At 38.2% G+C, this 19729-nt stretch overlaps 2 protein-coding genes across 4 annotated transcripts in view; both read left to right on the plus strand.

Annotated features, from left to right (window-relative positions):
* The window catches only part of LOC6560784 (cyclic nucleotide-gated cation channel beta-3), a 77306-nt gene extending 72078 nt beyond the window's left edge, over positions 1-5228 (plus strand). The window contains exons 7-12 of the mRNA XM_032734687.2: positions 32-169; positions 3475-3642; positions 3856-4093; positions 4150-4295; positions 4504-4842; positions 5161-5228. Of these exons, the coding sequence (XP_032590578.1) occupies positions 32-169; positions 3475-3642; positions 3856-4093; positions 4150-4295; positions 4504-4805 (992 nt within the window). The 3' untranslated portion in view covers positions 4806-4842; positions 5161-5228. The remainder of the gene's footprint in view (positions 1-31; positions 170-3474; positions 3643-3855; positions 4094-4149; positions 4296-4503; positions 4843-5160) is intronic.
* A 3745-nt stretch (positions 5229-8973) lies between these two features.
* LOC6560786 (filamin-A) overlaps positions 8974-19729 on the plus strand; it is a 29247-nt gene continuing 18491 nt past the window's right edge. The window contains exons 1-5 of one of the 3 annotated variants that reach the window (XM_001987725.2): positions 8974-9104; positions 13986-14340; positions 16855-17505; positions 18602-18907; positions 18984-19720. In XM_001987725.2, the coding sequence (XP_001987761.1) occupies positions 14104-14340; positions 16855-17505; positions 18602-18907; positions 18984-19720 (1931 nt within the window). In that variant the 5' untranslated portion in view covers positions 8974-9104; positions 13986-14103. The remainder of the gene's footprint in view (positions 9105-13985; positions 14341-16854; positions 17506-18601; positions 18908-18983; positions 19721-19729) is intronic. The other 2 variants (XM_032734496.1, XM_032734497.2) reach the window with 2 other exon arrangements.

Here is a 19729-nt window from a genome sequence, read left to right on the forward strand (position 1 = left end):
TTTTGTCCTGTTCTCTCTTGTTTTCTTGCAGGTGAGGTAGGCAAGGAAATGTATATTGTAAATCGTGGACGATTGCAGGTTGTTGCTGACAATGGCAAAACGGTGATGGCCTCGTTAAAGGCAGGTTCCTATTTCGGCGAGATTAGTATACTGAATATGGGCACCGCAGGTAAAGAACTTGGTAAATATCCCGTTTTAGTGCGACAGGCGGAACAATAACAATAACAACAAATTAATGTAACTACAACAACAACAAAAACAACAACTAGTCAATAGCTAAACTACCCCATAACACACAATATTAAAGTATTCTAACTACCATTAAAAATATATGTTTTCTTAATGTATCTTGTATTTCTTGCCTATATAAAGTATGCCCGTGTATCGAAAAGTCTAAAAATGTATTGCACACACCATTTCACATTAATTTAGTAAGCGCTTCTAAAGCGTTTGACTTCGCAGCACACAGCTTCGTACAAATACAAAGTTATTTATCTATTTACCACCTGTAAATGTGGTTTCGCACACATTAATTGACAAATGCGCCTTTGACTGATACAAATATAGTAAATACATATATTCATTTATATTTATTTTAATTTCTTGCACCATCACTTCTTATTAATTTATATTTTTGAATTCAAACACGACATTTATAATAAATTAAATAAACATATTCCATATCAATGCTTTATTGTCTTGTCTATCTGTTTGTATCACATGCGAACATTTTTGTCCAGCAAAACTTTTAATGGACGTAAAATTATATATTGAGACAAAATTACATATAATTGAAATATTGTAGGAGTTAGTTCTCAGTTCATTAACAAGATGTTGTTTTCAATCAGGTGTCTGCAAGAATATTATTATTATTCGGAAAGCTGAAAATAAACTTAGTTTCCGTATTGTGTTTAATGAAACCTTTTTACTATTTTAATATTTATATGCCTGACTTTTTAAGTCATTATCAGTGTAAAAACATCATTCTTTTGTTTTCATTCTGCGATATATTTCGAGCTACAGCGTCAGTCGAGTCAACTGTGCGGCTTCCAAATATATCGGACAATATAATAATTATGAAAATAAAATATATAAATGATTCATAAACACATATTTAAAAAAAAAATTATTATATTCTTTTGGCTCAACAGCTACAAAAGACTCATTAATTCTCTCTCTTTCCCATATTTTACATTTTTGAGCCGAAAATTGGTTTTCAGACGCGCCCGAAAAGTATGCAACGTACTTTTATTATACACAACACACAGACCATCTATCTCTCGCTCTCTCCCTCGCTGTCTCTATTGCCATCCCTTGTTGCTCTGACAGGCAACACAATTAATGAATTCCAAATGCAATTATTGCACCTGCATGCGTCCAGTTACATATACAAATGCATTCAAATAAATATAAATACACAATTTTGGTATATACATAAGTTCGCTTCAATGGCTGTAACGACACGCTTTTGCACAATTTAACAATTCCATAAAATACAATGAAATTGGCTTTAAAACAGCAATAATTATGTTCAATTTATGGAAACTGTGAATGCAAAATTTAGTTATCTCTTAAGTGGCACTTTAAAGTGTCGCTTTAACTTGACTAAGCGCAACTCGACTGTGAATTATGATAATAACTAAAATGTATACATAAATATGCACATATATACACATTCGTGCAACAAAATTACCAACAATGCCAAGAATTATCTCAGTACATGCAGTTGTGAGTATCTGTGTGTGTTTGTAAGGCATTGCCTACATCACTGTCGCCTTACTTGCACCTGCCTAATTAACTTTGTAGCAGTAGCAGCAACTATCAACTGGTAACTTAATTTTATTTCAATGGCTAACAAAAGTTAGAGCTTGCCACAAACTTTTGCTCTTCTGGCTCAATTAGTCGTAGACTTTGGCAAACAATTGGCTAAGTTGCTGTCAAACTGCCGCCACCTAGATGATGCTTTCCCAGCAAACTTACATATACTTTAAATAGCAAAATCGAAACGTTTAATTCTTGGTATTTCAATCGCTTATCATTTTATTATTTGCACTTTCTTGCATGAATTCATTCCACTTACTTATTCATCCAACAGTCCAATTAGGCTCCTCTAAGTAGTTGTTCAAGTGTGAGAATCCAATAACTAAAATCTTAATCTTAATTTATTTTTCTAGTCAACTCTTTATGTCTCTATCTCTCCGTGTGTGTGTCTCTCTCTCTCTCTCTCTCTCTCTCTCTCTCTCTCACTTTGTGAGTCGTTGTTGTATTGCTTTGCCTGGCCGTAATTTAAACGTTTGAATTATGTTTGACAGTGTTTCAATTAAGTATATAACACAATAATACCACAATTAATATGCATTCAGTTGTTCCACAAACACACATACAAGCACACACACAAAAATGAATCAAATGAGTTCAAATTGCACGCCAACTTTCACCTCCCAATTTCCCCTCACAATACAGCTCTAAATGGAAGTTATAATTCGCTACAATTTATGATGCATACTTCGGGGAGTATCTGTTAAAATCTACCAACATCCATATTCCGTATTCAATTTTAGTAACAATTTCACAGATTTTTATATAGTCTAAATATCATGTATAATTTGGCAATATGTTTAAGATTTTAAATAATCCTTTATTATTATATGCTCACTTTATGAAATGTAGCAACTTATCTGATAGGTTGCAGTTTTGCTTCATTATTTTTAAAATTCATGTTGTTGTTTTTTTTGTAGGGTATTGCTATGTGAGCAATGCACTTTTTAATTATTTAATAGCCACACAAATTTTTACAAACATATATCAGACATTTGGATCTAGAAAATGAAAAATCTGTGCAATTTAATCGGAACTAAATACGAAATCTTGTCGAAATTACTCAGCAGCTCACAAGAGAAAGTAGAAAGAATTGTCCTTGCAGGACTGTGTCAAGGATTCTTCAATTAAAGTATGCCATTTAAAATGCAAGCAACAATTTCAGCTGTTGAGCTGAATAAACTGTTGTTGTTATAGCTGCCTGCGCTTGGTTGTAGAACACAAGCGACAGATATCCACATCCATATGATGCATATACATATACATATGCTACAGGTTATGTGTCTATGTGTAGCACTTGTGCATCCAATAAATGTCCCTGTAAAACTGTCAAACCAATAGACCGACTCCAATTTCCAATTGCCAACAGTTTTCCCGTTACTAAATTGCCTGCATACCTATACCTCAGCTTGGCATGCAATTTCAATGTCCTTGTGCTTGTGTGTCTGCCTGTATGTGTGTTTGTGTGTGTCTGTGTGTGTATGCAGTCAACAATAAGAACAACAGACAAACAACAAAAGTACAGCAACCACATTTTTGTGTATGCCCAAGTTATTAATATGAAACTTTTGCCGTCATTCTCTTCATTGGAAACGTGCAACTTTGCCACATTTGCCAACTTTCGCCACCGTTTCAACTTGCCACCAACTTGCGCAGGCAACAGGCGCACCGCAAGCGTTCGGTCCGTGGGATACAGTGATCTTTTCGTGCTGAGCAAGAAGGACATGTGGGACGTGCTCAAGGAATATCCGGCGGCGCGTGTGCGCCTCGAGTCGATAGCCGTCAAGCGGCTGGAGAAGTATAAGAAGGCGCCACTAGAGAAAGGTAAGGTCGTTAACATTGTTATGACCCACACCCTACAAAAACACACACAAAAACCCACTCGAAATTTGCCAATGAAATTAGAAACGAATGATTGCGTTTACAAATACGAATTGCCCCCTTTCGAATAACACAAATCGATTGTTTTGCCTTCCGTTGCTTTTTTCCCTCCCTTCTTTTGGTTTTGCTGTGATCTTTTTTGATTTTAAAACGCAGTCAAATACTTTAATGTAGTTGCCATGGGCCGCTGCCAGTCGACGCCGGGTCTGGTGGAGAGCTGTGGCCGCACCACGCTCGAGGACATGTGGTTGCCGCCGGCAACAATCTCTATGATGCATCAGGTGCAGCAACATCAGCAGCAGCAGCAGCAGCAACAATTGCTGCAGCAACAACAACAGCAGCTGCAACAACAACAACAACAGCTGCAGCAGCAACAACATTCACATGGCTATAGGTAAGTTTTGGGCTTTTTCACTGCTCAAGTTGAGCTCCCCAACTAAATACTTGCAGTCCACGCAGCTATGCGGATCATCTGGTGCGGGCCACGGACTCGCCACGTTCGGTGAGTCCCAGCGCACATGGTTCCGAGGAGAGGCCACGTAGCCGCGCCACCTCGCACCACTCAATGAGGCCCCAATCGCAGCCCAGCCATGGAGGTGAGTAGTAGTTAAAAATAATTCGCTGTCCACTCAGACCTTTGCTATTTGTTTAAATTCCTTTAATATTAATTGATAGCATTTCCTAAAATAAATGAAATAAATTGTAATCATTATTTTGTATTTATTTGCAATTTTTGAATTAATATGTTTTACTATATGATTACTAATATCTCATTCTCTCCCACTCTCCTTATCGACTTGTCAGGCCACATATGCGACTCGAGTTCGCAGCTGGCAGAGTGCTATGGCGCTGGTGTTGGTGGCACCACGCCGCTGCTCGGCTCCCACGAGGCCTTGGAGGATGAGATCAAGCGATTGAGAGAGCGTCTGCATACGGTTGAATCGGAGAATCAGGCACTTAACACGAAACTGTCACAGCAGCAATGGGATTTAGAGAATCGTCTGGCCGAGATAGAGATGCAAATCTGCGGCGTCTCATCGACATCGAGTGTGGACCCCGATAATGAGGCCGAGGAGCTGGAACGCAATCGCGAGAGTATCATATAACACGGGAGCGTGCTGCCCCATCAGCATCAGCCGATCGGTATGGTGTACATATCATGTTCCTCATGACTCCCATGATTCATTCGACAACAAAAAAAATGGAAAACGAATCAAAATGCGAATGCGACAATATAGCCTCATAAACATTTGCATCAATCTCTTTCTCTCACACTCCCTATATCTGTCTCTGTCTCGCTGTATGTGTGCCACGCCCACAACATTTGTCTTACATCTCTATGTGTTTCACGCTCTCTGTCTGCCTGTGTGTGTGCGTGTGTGTTTGATTGTTGTGCATGCGGTCGAAATATTGCCAAATTGCCAATTTGCCTTACTAACTAAATGAACCCGACGCGAACAGGAGCAGCAGCTGCTAACACGGCATCGCAGGAGGACCAGCACCAGGATCAACAACCGCAACAAAACCAGCACCAGCGACGCATGCAACGCGCCAGCAACAATGCAACGCAAACAACAACAAATGAAAAGAAGACACGAATCAATGCCAAATATTGCTCGCTGTAGGACAAGAGAATAATGCTAAAAACGAGATACAAGAGGGATGAGCGATGAGGAGAAGTTAATGCATATTGCTGCAGGTTTAGCCAGATTGATTATTGGTAGGCTAGTTTAGTATCGTATGCGGCTTGTGTTAGTTGATACCTCCCATACACACACACACACACACCACACACACTCCCACACCCACTAAAAATGGCACTGCCAGAATTGTTTAGCCAATTGCAACGCTGAATGGTTTGCATAGCTCAATGCAATATGTACATACTATTTATATAAAGCTAAAGTTAGTTATTTCTAAACAATAATAACAAAAATATAATAAAAAAAACCAAGCCCATTTGCTAGTTTAGTTCGCATCTTTCAGATTCCAACAAAAGAAATACTTGTAGCTAGCTTAAGATTTGTGAGGAACTTTTTAAATCTAAACGCAGTGTATGTAAATTAGTGAGACATCGGAAAAGCTTTAATAGATATTCCGAGATAAATGAAAAAAAAAACTCAAGTCGCTCATTGAGTTACCATATAATCAGATGATTAACAGCTCTAGTTGTAACCCTATCTATATACCTAAAAAATTTCAATACTATCATATATACATATATACATCTGCAGCCATAGAGCTAGTTATATAAGTAGTCATCATTAGACGTTAGTTTTTTTGCTAATTTCAATTAATACAACAACAAAAAAAACAACAAAAATCAAACAAATTAATTATTCATGTACACGCATTGTATGTAATTTGCATTGTAAATATTTTCAATCTGAGGATTCAATTAGAATATATCAAAAGCTAAAACGATTATCTAAAAAAAAAACATAAAAAGAACTATAATAATTTAACTTAAATTGAACTAATTACGAGTATTAATGAATCTTAAGTGTACTGTAATATTTGCTATATGTAATTGTAATTTGAAAAAATTTACTAGATGTGTATATGGGAAACGATTTACTTTAAAATTGAAAATAATATTCAACAAAAAAAAAACACATTTACGATAAACCAACAAAAATATTTGAAAAATATTTGTACTATTGGAAAAGAACTGCCACAAAATACAACAGACACTAAAAAAAAACATTATACACATTTATTACATCAAAAATCGAATAACAAAATCAACAAAAATGGGTTGAAAAAATGTGAAAACAAGAAAAACAACTGTCAAACAACTTTTAATGCAATATTATATTGTACTACTATATTAGTATATTGTATGAAATATGGCATTGGGTATATGTTGGTATATGATAAATGTATATGTAATACGATATGGATACTCACAACTGACAGATCTAAATGTATTGTAATGTAGTTAGTTTGCCAAGCTAAACAAATGCTGAAATCACATTTGAGATAAGATTCGAAAATATTTGAATGATGAATTCTAAACGCTGTAGAGAAAGTTCTGTAGCAGAACTAAGCGATGATTTTGGTAAGCCCATAATATGGGAACGCACTGCAGGCTTAAGTGATCGAAGACCGAAGAATTTAGGTGTAAACTCTAGGAATAAATAATAACTACTTAATTAGTTACCATTAGATGTGTACAAGAGAAGACCAAATAATATTTCAGAAATTGTTCTGTGTCAACACAAATACATACACACACTTACACCCACACCTAAACACATTAAGACACACACACACACACAAATAGACACATATAATCTAAAAGTAATAATTACAAGTATATACGAGAAAAACCAAGCTATTAACTTAAGTGTATCAATGAGTATGCGATTGATTGATTGATTAATTGATTGAGTGTCTATAAGCCGCTACTTAATGTGCTATTCAAGCTCCAGCTGCGAGCCATTCCCATGTAGAAAATAATGAAAAAACTAAAATCAAACTAATTCACTTCATGCTGATGCCAAAATTAAGGAATTTCCACTCACACATTTTGTTAGCATTTTCTCTTAGATTTTCTTCTTTTTTTGTGAAAACAAAAAGCAACTACAATTATATAATTCTATTTCATAGTTTATACCTAATTGTATTGTACTTCGAAACATTATTGCAATTGATTATTATAGAGAAAGAAATATAAAAAAAGAAGTTTATTCATTAATATGCCTACATTAATAATTACAATAAACATAAAATGGGGTTTCATCTAAGACGAAAAATGAAAATGAGGAAAAAAAATTAAACAAAAGAAATTATACTAAAAGCTGTTGATGGTTTTTGGTTTTTATTTAGCCAGTTAAAAAAAAGAAAACGTTATTTATGAATAATAAAATTAAATTTTATTGCTTCTTAGCATGCTGATACATAGCACATAATGCAGAAACGGCAGAAAGCAGAATCCGAGGGAAAGGTGGAGCTGATCATACCTAAAATAAAGATAGAAAGAGAGTATGAGAATTTTCACACTACCCACGGCTACAGTCTGCAAATGTTTGTTGGCTTTTCTTTGGTTAACTCAAGTTTTTGTTAAAAAATATACAAGAAAAAGAAAAATGAAACTACATCGATTTGGTTGTGTTGTTGCTAATATAAAAGAAAAGCTTTTGGCAATTTGCGGAAAGTTGAGAAATGGATGGATGTTAAGCTTACAGTTTGTATATGAATTGAGAAATGTGCTAATCTTAATTTCTAATTAATTTAATGCAGTGTCCTATGAGAAAACCAACAACATTTATAGCTTTATTTTGTGACTATAAATTAATTAATTTATTTATAAGATTATACAATAAATTAATTCAGCATGACTTCATTCACAAGAAATCATAAAAATAAAACAAAAAATCAAATGAAAAATACAGCAAAAAAAAAATACAACAAATAAACATATATAAAATCATTAATGGCATTTTTTAAGATAATATTCAGAGCAGTCAGCGCCGATTTGCAGAAAGTGAATCGAGCTTAGATAATACACCTGTATACCCAGATACTTATGTACTTATATGATCGTTCAAAGATCATAAGCGAGAGCATTTTAAAGCCGTGTGTGTTTAGCCACAAAACTGACAGCTATAGCGCCAAAAAGGGTAACAAAAAAACCGAAAAAAACAAACAAATTAATAATAAAAAAGAACAACAAAATACACAAAAAAAAAAACACTAAAAAATACAAATAAAATCAAAACATAAAAAATTCTTGAGAAATGAAAGAAAACGCATTGTTTCTACTTCTTCACAGTACATTGGATCAGGGGCAGGTGAGTAAGAAGGGAGCGCCAGTAATAGCTCAAGCTGCGTTTTATAATCAATAACTTTTGAAATAAGCCGCAGCCGCCAATACAAATTGTTCAATTATCAAAGAGAAACCACAGAGTCATCGATAATTAACGTGCAGTCCATTAAAAAAAAAAAACTAAATACAAAATAATCCCAAGAACCAAAATGCGTTTCGTAAACGGAAACGCCACGAAACTTGCACAACTCTAAGCACAACTGAGAAGTTGCTTAACTGAGCTCTCAAGAGGCGAATGGAGAGCCCAAAACAAAAGCGCAGCAAAGCTAGTAAACAAAACAAGCAGAGATCGCGATGAACAAACGATGACGTACTAACTTGACTTCCAGTTGCGACCGAAAGCTTTTTAGCTTCGAGTGGAAACTGTTTTTTTTTTTGGTCGAAACTGAAACTTGGCTTAAAGTGCGCTCCGTTTGTTCAGTCGTTGTCGGCAACTCGTGCGCGTTGGACGTGTTTTTTCCAAAACAAAACAACTAAAAAAAGGCCACTGCAAACTGCAACAAAGCCGAACTCCCCATAACCCCACCCCGAAACAATCAACAAGCGCCGCAACCAGAAAAACAACGAGCAAAGTGTAAGAAGAGTCGAAAGCGAGGCAGCAGTGAGCAGCAACAAGTGCTTAACAAAACAAATTTAATAAAAGCCTAAAGAGAAATGCCATGAAAATAAATAAGCCTTTATATAAAACTAACAATATCAGCTCAAGTGCACAACGGCTTACGCCACACCCCCCGCTGTCGTCAAGAAGCGCGTTTCTAACGCTAAAGCATAATTTTAGATTTGCATAACTTAAGCGTCGTTTTTAGCCAAGTTAAAATCACATTCTCAAACTCAAGTTATTCTCGGCCGTTTGCTTTGACTGCTGTTCCTCCACACGAGATTTAGCTACAGCTTCACGAATCTCAAGCGTTGCGTGCTGTTCTACTTCCAAAGCCACAAATTAAGCAGACATATATTATTTCTTCTGCTTCCTATTATTTATATACATATATATATAAATATACATATATATATATATATCCATGATATCCATGTTAAACACGTGAACTAAACTCGGCCGTGTGAACAAAGCAACGGCATAAATAATAATAATAAAATACAACATTATAATCACAATATGCCCAAGAACGGACTAGTTTGTGGGGCGTGCAAATACCAAATACCAAAAGTCGAGCGAACGCGGGCGTTGTCTCTACAGTATTTCTTCTTGTGTATTTGCATTTTGCTGGCCCATTACGTAATGCCAGCCGCATACGACGAGCAGCAGATATAATAAAAACCGAAAGTTATTTTTTGTTATCTGAATCTGGTTTTTCGATTGGTTTTTAGTTTTGGTTTTAAGTGTTTCTTAACCGCATTCAGTTGCAGTACGTTAGTGGTAATTGGGCTGTTATGGATTGCCCGGCACACCGTTTGTTTTTGTTTGTGATTATAAACGTCTACAAAGTTGGGTGTGTAAAGTAATGAGCAAAAATTAAATACAGAATAAAAATAGAAGAACAGCAGTAACAACAACAGAATACGCGGCTGCGCTTTGGTGACGTCTAACGGCATAAATCAAATGACTGAAGACACGAACTTGAAGTGCGGTTCAAGTGTGTGTGTGCTTAAGTATGTGTGTATGTGTTCTTCACTATTTATGAACAGCAATAAATGCTGCCAAAAATAAATGCTCGCTTGCAAGCAATTCATAGGAAACTCAACGTTAATGAGCTGCCAGCCAGCCAGTTAGTTCAAGGCGTGTCCATCAGCCAAGATGTAGATAAATAATGGCTATTCAGCTGACATAGCATTTGCCAATGACAGCCAAAAGCATAAAAGACACTTAAAATCTATATGGATATATTATATGAAGCCAATAATAATAAAATTATAATGTATGATTTATCAGAAGTCTCGACTGAATCAAGTTTTCCTTTAAAGCGAGTAAAACGAGAAGATTTATTTTGATTAAATTTATCAATTAATTATGAATCAGAATATGAATTACGCGTACAATCCCCTTTAGACGAGAATTATACTCCAGTGGAGTCAATGTCGTATTTATACAGATTTGGAAAACCTAGTGAAGCTCATTAGGATAATTTGGGCACTTGTTAAAGCTATCAATTTAATCAGAGTGCTTTAGATAAGCTAACTAGCAGATACAATGCAATTAAATTAAAGTGAACTACTTTTTTTTAAATTTATATAAGTAGCTATGAATGGCAGTTGACTAAACACTCATTCAAAACCACGTTCATTCACCATTTCAAACATTATTCTGCTCTGATGAGTGCTTTCCCAAAAACTGTACATTTTCGAGCTCTTCATACTATATGAGCATAATTACTTTTAGCCATAACTGACTTTTAGCCCACACAAAAGCACATAATTACTTCGCGGCTACAGTAGAGACTACTTATTATTTTCGAGAATATTTTACACAGTTTCGCATTAACTGCAAGCATAAAAAGTGTCGTAACATACATTGTTCTGTATCACACAATAAAATCATTCACAATTCAATGCGCATTTGTCGCTTACTTTGGCACAAATCAAACTTGAAACCTCGCCCACGTTGAGAACGAGGCGTTGAACCACCATAAGCACCACAACACATCAGCTCCATTCTCATGTGGGTGCCACTGCTGATGGTGATGACGACTACGACTCTGCTCTGGGGTTATATGTGTGTGTAACAGCGTGTGTGGGTGTTCTAGCAAGGCGAATTTCGGACAGCAAAATCGAGTCGAATCGAGAAATGTGTAAAAATGCCACATTCAAAAGAAACAAATAATAAAACAAGACATAAAAAAAGGAGAAAAAATCCACCTACACATGCAACTCATGATATCGTTGGGCTGTGCAAAATCAAACAAATATATACAACTTGGCCATTTTCAGTTTGGCCAGACTTAGTTGCTAAGTTTAAAATATTTTCAACTGCTTACGTAATGTAACTGGCATGGCCCTAAAACTAAAACTGGGCGTGTACCCAAATGTATTGTTCGACCTAAACAAGCCGCTTGAGTCACGTTAAAGATGTTAACAAACAACAAATACAACAACAACAGCAACAACAACTACAAGAGTAAATAAAAAAACGAGCATAGTATAAAAAACGGCAAACAAATGAGGCAACTAGCCAAACACTTTCGTTAACTGTTTGCTCTCTTGACCAACTGTGCAAACTAAGCATTGCCTCAATTGTAGTTGTTTTGCAGTTGAAGTCGGATATAGAGTTAAAGTTGAAGTTGTTGTTGAAGTTTCAAGCCAAGACTGTGCCCATTCCCATGACCTTGCCAACAAGTGCTGCCGCTGTCCCAGTTAATGACTCGATTTAGAACGCGTGCTCATTAACTACAACTAATTACGGCCAGGTTCATTGCCAATGTCAATTGCAACCACATGACATCAGCAGCAGCAGCAGCAACAGATTTCAATTGACATCAGTTCAGTTGCGTTAACTTCAGTTCAGTTTTGTCATATATATACATATATAAATATATATATATGTAGTGCATTCCACATGTGCGAGTACATAAATCCATAACTCATTTCGCTGGCAACCTTAACGCTTTTACAAACGGTTGACCGTTTTTTTTACACATGTGGAATTCACTTCCAACAATTTGCTGTCTATCTAAATTTATGCAATTTTCGCAACGCCATTCGTAATGTAATTGTATATACCCTGGAGCCATTAGATTATTTAAGAATACGGAGGGTATCATTAAGTTAGCCAGCAGGCAACTGAGATCTTTTAATGCAAACTATAGATACGATCTAACCTTCATACATACAGCCATAATTTTGTATGTGGGTGCAAATGTGTTTACAGAGATTAAACTCATAAGCGAGGAAATGTAAACTTTTGTTTACTGTCGCCAGCTCGTAAATAGTTTGATTAATGTATATTTGATTAATGTAAAATAATTAGAGTCGCCTAAAAGAATTCCTAATTTTAGATAATCAGAGTGTGGTTAACAAATACTTCAGTATGGTAAGCGTGTGTTGCATAATTTAATATTTTTACGTTTGTAACTGAGTCTCAAATTAAAAAATTTAAAATATTTGGTATACTGTTTCGATATAAGATATCGATGTTTATACATCGTAATATCTTCTTGCATATAAGAGACATTTAGTTGCTTACAGGGTATCCACATAGTTGAGCACTCTGGACAAGTTTATTCTTATTTGTTTTCAATCAGTATTTTGTTGTACAAAAACTCACAGCTCAGAGCTCAACTTGTCGCGTTTCCATTGAAGATGCGTGATGTCATCATCGGAATAAAGTAAACACGTTCAACGAAAAAATTGTTTCTCAATATGCACAATAAAACAATTTGGGTGTTTTGAAATGTGAGCTCCTCAGATGATGATATATTGGAATGCGAGTTACTTAGCATAGTGATACTGTTCAAATACGATATAGTAAACCGGATTTCCGATAATTAGAGCTTTCTGCACTTTTGACGCCTCGTCGTCTTCTGCCAAAATGCAAATGTTGGCCAGCTTTGAGTGGGGGAAGACCCCAAAGCAACCGCAATTTGTATTTGGCAGCGTTCACTAATCGACTTATCAAGTGGCCAATTAGCAATTAGCATTTCAAGTAGCTTTCAATTTGGCTGGCCAAAAATGCCAGAGGTAAAAGCGAGTGAAATTTTGTCCACAATGCGATCAATGGGCCACAGAGAATTGCAATTGTCTGCATAACTACATGTGAGAGTTTTAGCTCCCACATTTTGCGTCACAAAACATCGTCGTCTATGGTCGTCCATATCGCCTATGGGCTGTAAGCAGAAACCTTGACGGCCTTCTAAACTTGCTCGACGCGGTGGCTGTTGTGAAAGACTTACAGTTTCCTACGCTACTCCAACAACAACCACACACGTTTTTATTATATTTCTATTTTTTCATATATATATATATATATATCTCTTTTTTTTTGCTTTGCGTTTTTATTTATCTATTTTTTTTTTAACTCTGCCCACCGCACCGAGCTCGCAAAGTTTGTGTTTTTGCGGCGAAATTCCAAACTAAGTGAATTATTTCTTCTTTTTTTTGTGTGTGTTTATGTGTTTTTAGACTCTTTTTTTCAATTTTCCTTTTGGCTCGTTTCGCTTTGGCTTGGAACGAGCGTTGCAAACCAGTTTTTCTATAGCCAGATTCGGATTCGGATTCGGATTCGCATGCCCACATTTTGATAGCTGTTGTTGTTATTGCTGTTGTGATTTGAGCGAGCTTTAAGCTCGAGCATGACGTCATTGTTTTTGCACTTACTGGCTGGCTTACTGGCTGGCTGTTTGTTTTGGCTCAAAGCAAGTGGCACCAAAGTGGCAAACACTCAGTTCGCATTGGGCAACGATCGCGTGCGTTCGGAAATCGAAATCGAAATCGCAACGAATCGCGTTGGCCAATTAACAACTTAATAGAATATATTTTTTTGTTTATCTTTTGCTATACGCAGCCATTAAAAAACTAAATCAAAAACAATGAAACAATTGCGAGCCGCAGCTGCATGAAACTGAGGCAAGCCCAAACGCAACGAAAGTGAAGTGAAGTGACGAAAAGTGAGCGGTGCCACAATGGACGTCAAAGATATCAAGGGCGCCAAGGTGACGCACGCGGGTCTGCTCAAGCACAACACAGATGGCACCACCGAGACACAAAAGATCACCCATGCCGGATTGGTGGCACGCAGTCCGGAGGGCACCGCCGCCAAGGGCATGAATATACGCGGCAATGAGGATCTCTGGGTCGAGATCCAGGCGAACACATTTCGCAATTGGGTCAACGAGCATTTGCGCGAGACGGGCATGCAGGTGAGTCTACACTCTGAAAAATATGTGAGTCATAGAAATTACAAATTATTTTTATCTGATGCCCTCTGAAGCACTCGCATAAAAATAAAATAAATATTTTTGATTCATTGAAATCTCCGATCTATGCGAAACATAAAATTCAATTTTATTTTAAATCTTTTCTTATCTCTTTTGAGAATTCAATTTATACACTTATGCATAAAATAACCTGACACGTACCCACCTGAAAGTTTCAATATGATAACTCTAGTCTTCACACGGATAAAATATTTAGTTTAGCTGGAAATATATTTTATAGACAGAGGTTGGGCATTCTATGCCTTTATAACAATCGGCGCTCGATCAGGCGGAACCGTCAACAATGCGATGATTGGTTACTCAGTCAATGGGTCGGGCAGTCAATAGAACTATCGATTACACGCATATACAGATTGTGTATAAACGTGATTACTCAGCGCTTCGAGCAGGGCCTGCATACAGTTAGCACTTTGGCTTGGACAGGTGGCTGCATTAATTTCAGCTCTTCCGCGAAGCAGAAAAGGCAGCCTTAAATGGACGCACATACCACCCTGTACAGTCAAATCTCTCAACTCATTGTCGCCCACACATATGAACATACGCGGCGTATACGCAACGCCCACAACTTAATAGCAAGTGCGACGACTTCAATGGCAGCAGTTACTTATTTAGTCTACAATCGAGTAATGTGTAGCAGCACTTGAAGGCGACATTTTAAATTCGTCGGTCAGTAATTACAAAATGACATACAAAAGCAATCGCAGCATGCATTTCATTAGTCGCCATTTCGGTTTTCGTTTCTCACACAACTGAACTGGCCATATTTGGGCGCTTGAATGCCAAGGCCACACAGCTCACAATAATATCAATAAAATCAGCATCGCTTGAGTTACAAAACAAAAGTCAGCGACAGATTTTTCAAGTTTCATGCATAAATTTGTGGAGTCAAATAAAATGAATGATGAGCCGAGCAGCTAGGGAGCTGGGGCAAGGTCACAGCCCTCCAAAATGGGCATAGTTCGCTTGGCGAGTCAACCGCTCGAAAGCAGCGTTAATTGATCTTGAGCTGTGTGCTGCGAGCCTAAATTAAAAGCCTCACCGCTATATTTAGGTCAAAAATGCCAAATTGAGACTTTCAAGTGTGCATTTTATATTCTAGCCAATGCGCATTTACGGCTAATGAAATCGCAATCAACTTCATATGCCATATGCCCCTGCTTAGTTACACTAACATGTGCAATTCATTGTCAATAATCATTCCCAAAAACATAATGAGAAATTATGCTTTCGTCTATTGACGGTAATTGATGCCATAATATTTAAAAAAAGCAAGCAATTAATGAAATTCTGTGGGAATTAATTTAAGTTCAATATGTCAATGCTTGAAAAAAAATTGCTTTACTCTGGTTTTAATGAACAAATTAAAAATGTAATACCTGCAATAAATTGATAGGGGCCTAGAAACAGAACAGCCACGTATATTTTGTCACTCACATATATTGTTTAAAAAAAAATGGAATATTTGTGCAACATTTCATGTTGATTTAATGTTAATCGCACATATCTGATAGCACAATATTATTAACTAGTAAATCACAACATGTAGTAGTTGTAGCTTTTATCGATTAACACAATCTAATATACATGAGTGGAGAAACTTTCAGAAATTCAAAACACAATTGGCTTGCCCAACAAACATATGTGCGCACATTTTTCTTCAGGATATGCGAGATAAGCTTCTCACATGGCAGACAATTGGAATTTATGAGCGCATGCTGATAGCATCCACTCTCGCATATATCGTAAAAAGTCAAAAGACTTGCAAATTTAAAGGTTATGCGCACATGAAAACAACAAGAAAAGAACAACCCCACCAACAACCCCACCAACAACCCCACCAACAACCCCTACCAACAACTGGCAACTGGCAGTCAGAAGAAAAGTGGTGCTCTTGTTGTTTGGCAACTATGTGCGAGATTTTTATGGCCATCCACAGAATATTTTGTACGAGCACACACGAACCAAAAACAAACAGCAACAGACACGCGATTGTCTCGCCGACTGTGCTGACAGCTCTGAGATAAAAAGCTTTATGTCAAATGCTAAAATTGCAAAGACGCATGCGGAGAAAGCCAACAGCAGATCCAGGGCTCGTCATGTGAGTGTGAGTGTGAGTGTGGGTGTGTTTGCCAGCATTCCGACCAAGACATATATTGCAAGCCCAATGAAGGTAGCTCTCGACACGCCCAATGTGGGCTATAACTAGCGGGCTTCTCTATAAGTATGCTTATTATTGTTGTTACTGTTGTTGTTGTACCTTTACTGTTGGTTGGCCATTATGAAAGTTGGCAGAGGTTCATGCATAGCTTCAAGCAGACAATGCTAATTAACGACCATTCAAAGAGAGAGAGAGCAAATTGTTACAATAAATTTCGAACAATATACCCAAGGCCAACGAACATATAAACAAATGTATTTCTATTTACTTTGTGACAGGTGCACGACTGGGCAACCGACTTTTGCGATGGCACCTGTCTGTGTGCCTTGGTCGAGAATTTGCAGACGCGTCCGTTGAAGCCATCCTGGAATCGTCGGCCGGCGAATCAGCATCATTATCTGGAGAATGCGACGACCGCCCTAAAGTCCATCGAGGCGGATCACATTAAACTGGTGAACATTGGCAATGTCGACATTGTCAATGGCAATGTGAAACTAATTCTGGGCCTGATCTGGTCCCTGATTGTGCGCTACCAGATTGGACGCAGCAAGTTCCCGCCGCGTAAGCTGATGTTGGCCTGGCTGCAAGCCGCTTTGCCGGACTGCAAGATCACCAATCTGACCACGGATTGGAATAGCGGCGTTAATCTAGCCGCACTCCTTGACTACTGCCAGCCGGGTCTGTTTCCGCATTGGCGCAGTCTCGATCCTAGTCAGAGTGTGCGCAACTGCACCAATGCCATGAATCTGGCGCAACGCGAATTCAATGTGCCCAAGGTGCTCGAGCCGGAGTATCTGGCCTCGCCCTGGTTGGACGAACTCTCTGGCATGACGTATCTATCGTACTTCATGAAGCCAGGTGGACCCGGCTACAATGCCACAATGCGCTGGGTCAACACGCAGGTCAAGGACCAAGTGAAGAACTTTACGGTAAGCTTATAATTTAAAAAAAAAACTTAAGTTAATTTTTTTTTTCAATATCGCTTCTCTATGCGATGTTCATAGTTCATTTCAATTAAAACTTGTGCATTTGGATGTTATAATCTTTTATGTTTAACATTGCCAAAGGTCTCTGCAGCCGGGGCCCTTACTATAGAAAAAGCCAACCAAACAAATGAATACACAATATAACATAATAATAAAATGTTAAGATTTGAACACGCGTTTTTAATGCTAAGGCATTTTTAAATTTAATAATTAAATAAGCAGACTTTCTTTTAAATATCGCCTTTCGATGCGATTTTCATGTACTGATGCTCATGCACATCTTCATGTTAATTTTGACTATTATGTTCATGTATTTTTAGAGCATAGATGATATACATATGTTGTTTTACTTTAAGCATTGCAAAATGTTTCTGCAGCCAGGGCTATTATTGCAAACTAGTAGAAAAACTCAACTAAAATAAATATGAATACGTAATGATAAAATGGTAACATTTAAAAATGTGCTTTCAAATATAAATTCTGCATTAATTTATACTGGGGCATTGTTGATGAAAATAGTTTCAGTTTCGGGATATTATTGACAGTCTGATTTTTTACTTAACTTTCTTAATAATTTTGTATTGTAAAGTCCTTAGTTTTGTGACATGGTAAATGATCTGCTCTCTCTCCAACTCCCACTCTGTCCAATGTTAAAGTGACACTTTGTCATAGTTGAAAGTAGCAGTCGCTTGTACCTGTGCAGCTCTAAAGTATAAATGAACAATAAAAACCCACTCATTAAAGCTTTCTAAATGACATTCAAACAACTTTTTATGCGCTGCGCATTTGTTGGCTTGCTACAAATACATTTCCATTATTCATTTTGTCAATGTCAATAGCAAATTGTGCTGTTAATTTTCATGCACATATTTTGTAAGTACATGAAAATTGTGTACTAAGCGAGAAAGTGTCATTTCAACATGAGCACTCACATAATGGGATTGTTCAACACTGCCTGCGAGCACAATTGCCGGCCTTTAATTGCAATTGCGCAATTAATTTGTAATTGGTTTATTTATTAATTGGCTTGTATTCGTAGAGCGACTGGAACGATGGACGCGTGCTGTGCGAAATCATTAAGGGACTGGGCGGCTCGGCCCCGGCGCCCGATAAGTTGAGCACCGATCCATTCCACTATGAGAACAATATACGCAAGGCTGTCGATGCTGGCGCCAAGCTGGGCGTGCAGCCCATATTGACACCCAAGGATATGGCCAATCCGGAAGTGGAGCATCTGGGCATCATGGCGTATGCGGCGAATTTGCAGTGGGTGACGCCACGGCCTCCACTCTCCGACTCGGTTAACGTCTATCTGGAGAGCACTTCCGGCCGTGTTGGCGAACCGGTATGTGCTTGACCTGGAAGCAGTCCTTGTTCCCGTAGTGAAACGCATTAATGCTTAATAACCATTTCACACGCAGACGCATTTCCGCATCGATGTGTTGTCGCGAGACATCAGCTTGAGCTCGGTGCGCTGTCACGTGGTGCCACCATCCGGTCAACCCGGGCATCCGGTGCGGCTGAATGCGCATGGCGAGGGTGTCTACGTGCCAGAGCGCTATGGCATGCACGAGATTGTCGTCGAAATTGGCGAGGATAGCCTTGGAGGGCACTTCTTCCGTGTGCTGCCGCGTCTTATGCAGGTGGCGCCACCTGGAATGGCACCATGCGCCCTGGGCAGCCTGGTCGAGGTGCTGGTGAATGCAACGGGTGCACCGAAGACAGAGGATATTCTGGTCACGGCTGTGTCGCCCACTGGCATCTCGCACAATTGCCCGCTGAAGAAGATTGACGAGGGACACAGTGCCATATTCAAGCCGGATGAGGCGGGCATCTGGGAGATAGCCATCACGTACCAGGGACGTCACATCCAAGGCGGACCCTTCACCTGTGCCGTGTTCGATGCCTCCGGCGTCTCTGTCCATGGGCTCGATGGCGCCATGCCGCTGCGTGCCCACACCTTCGAGGTGGATGCACGCGGCGTCGGTGTCAACGGGGAGCTGCATGTGGACATTGTCCATGACAAGCACTCGCTGGTCTGCTCCGTCGAGAAGATCGTAGAGAACAAGTATCGAGTGACCTTTATGCCGCGCCAGAATGGTAAATATCGGGTCTACATCTACTTCAATGGCTATGATGTCAAGGGATCGCCATTTATGTAAGTGGA

Source organism: Drosophila grimshawi, unplaced genomic scaffold (assembly GCF_018153295.1).
Source record: "Drosophila grimshawi isolate 15287-2541.00 unplaced genomic scaffold, ASM1815329v1 contig_1369, whole genome shotgun sequence".
NCBI lineage: Eukaryota > Metazoa > Arthropoda > Insecta > Diptera > Drosophilidae > Drosophila > Drosophila grimshawi.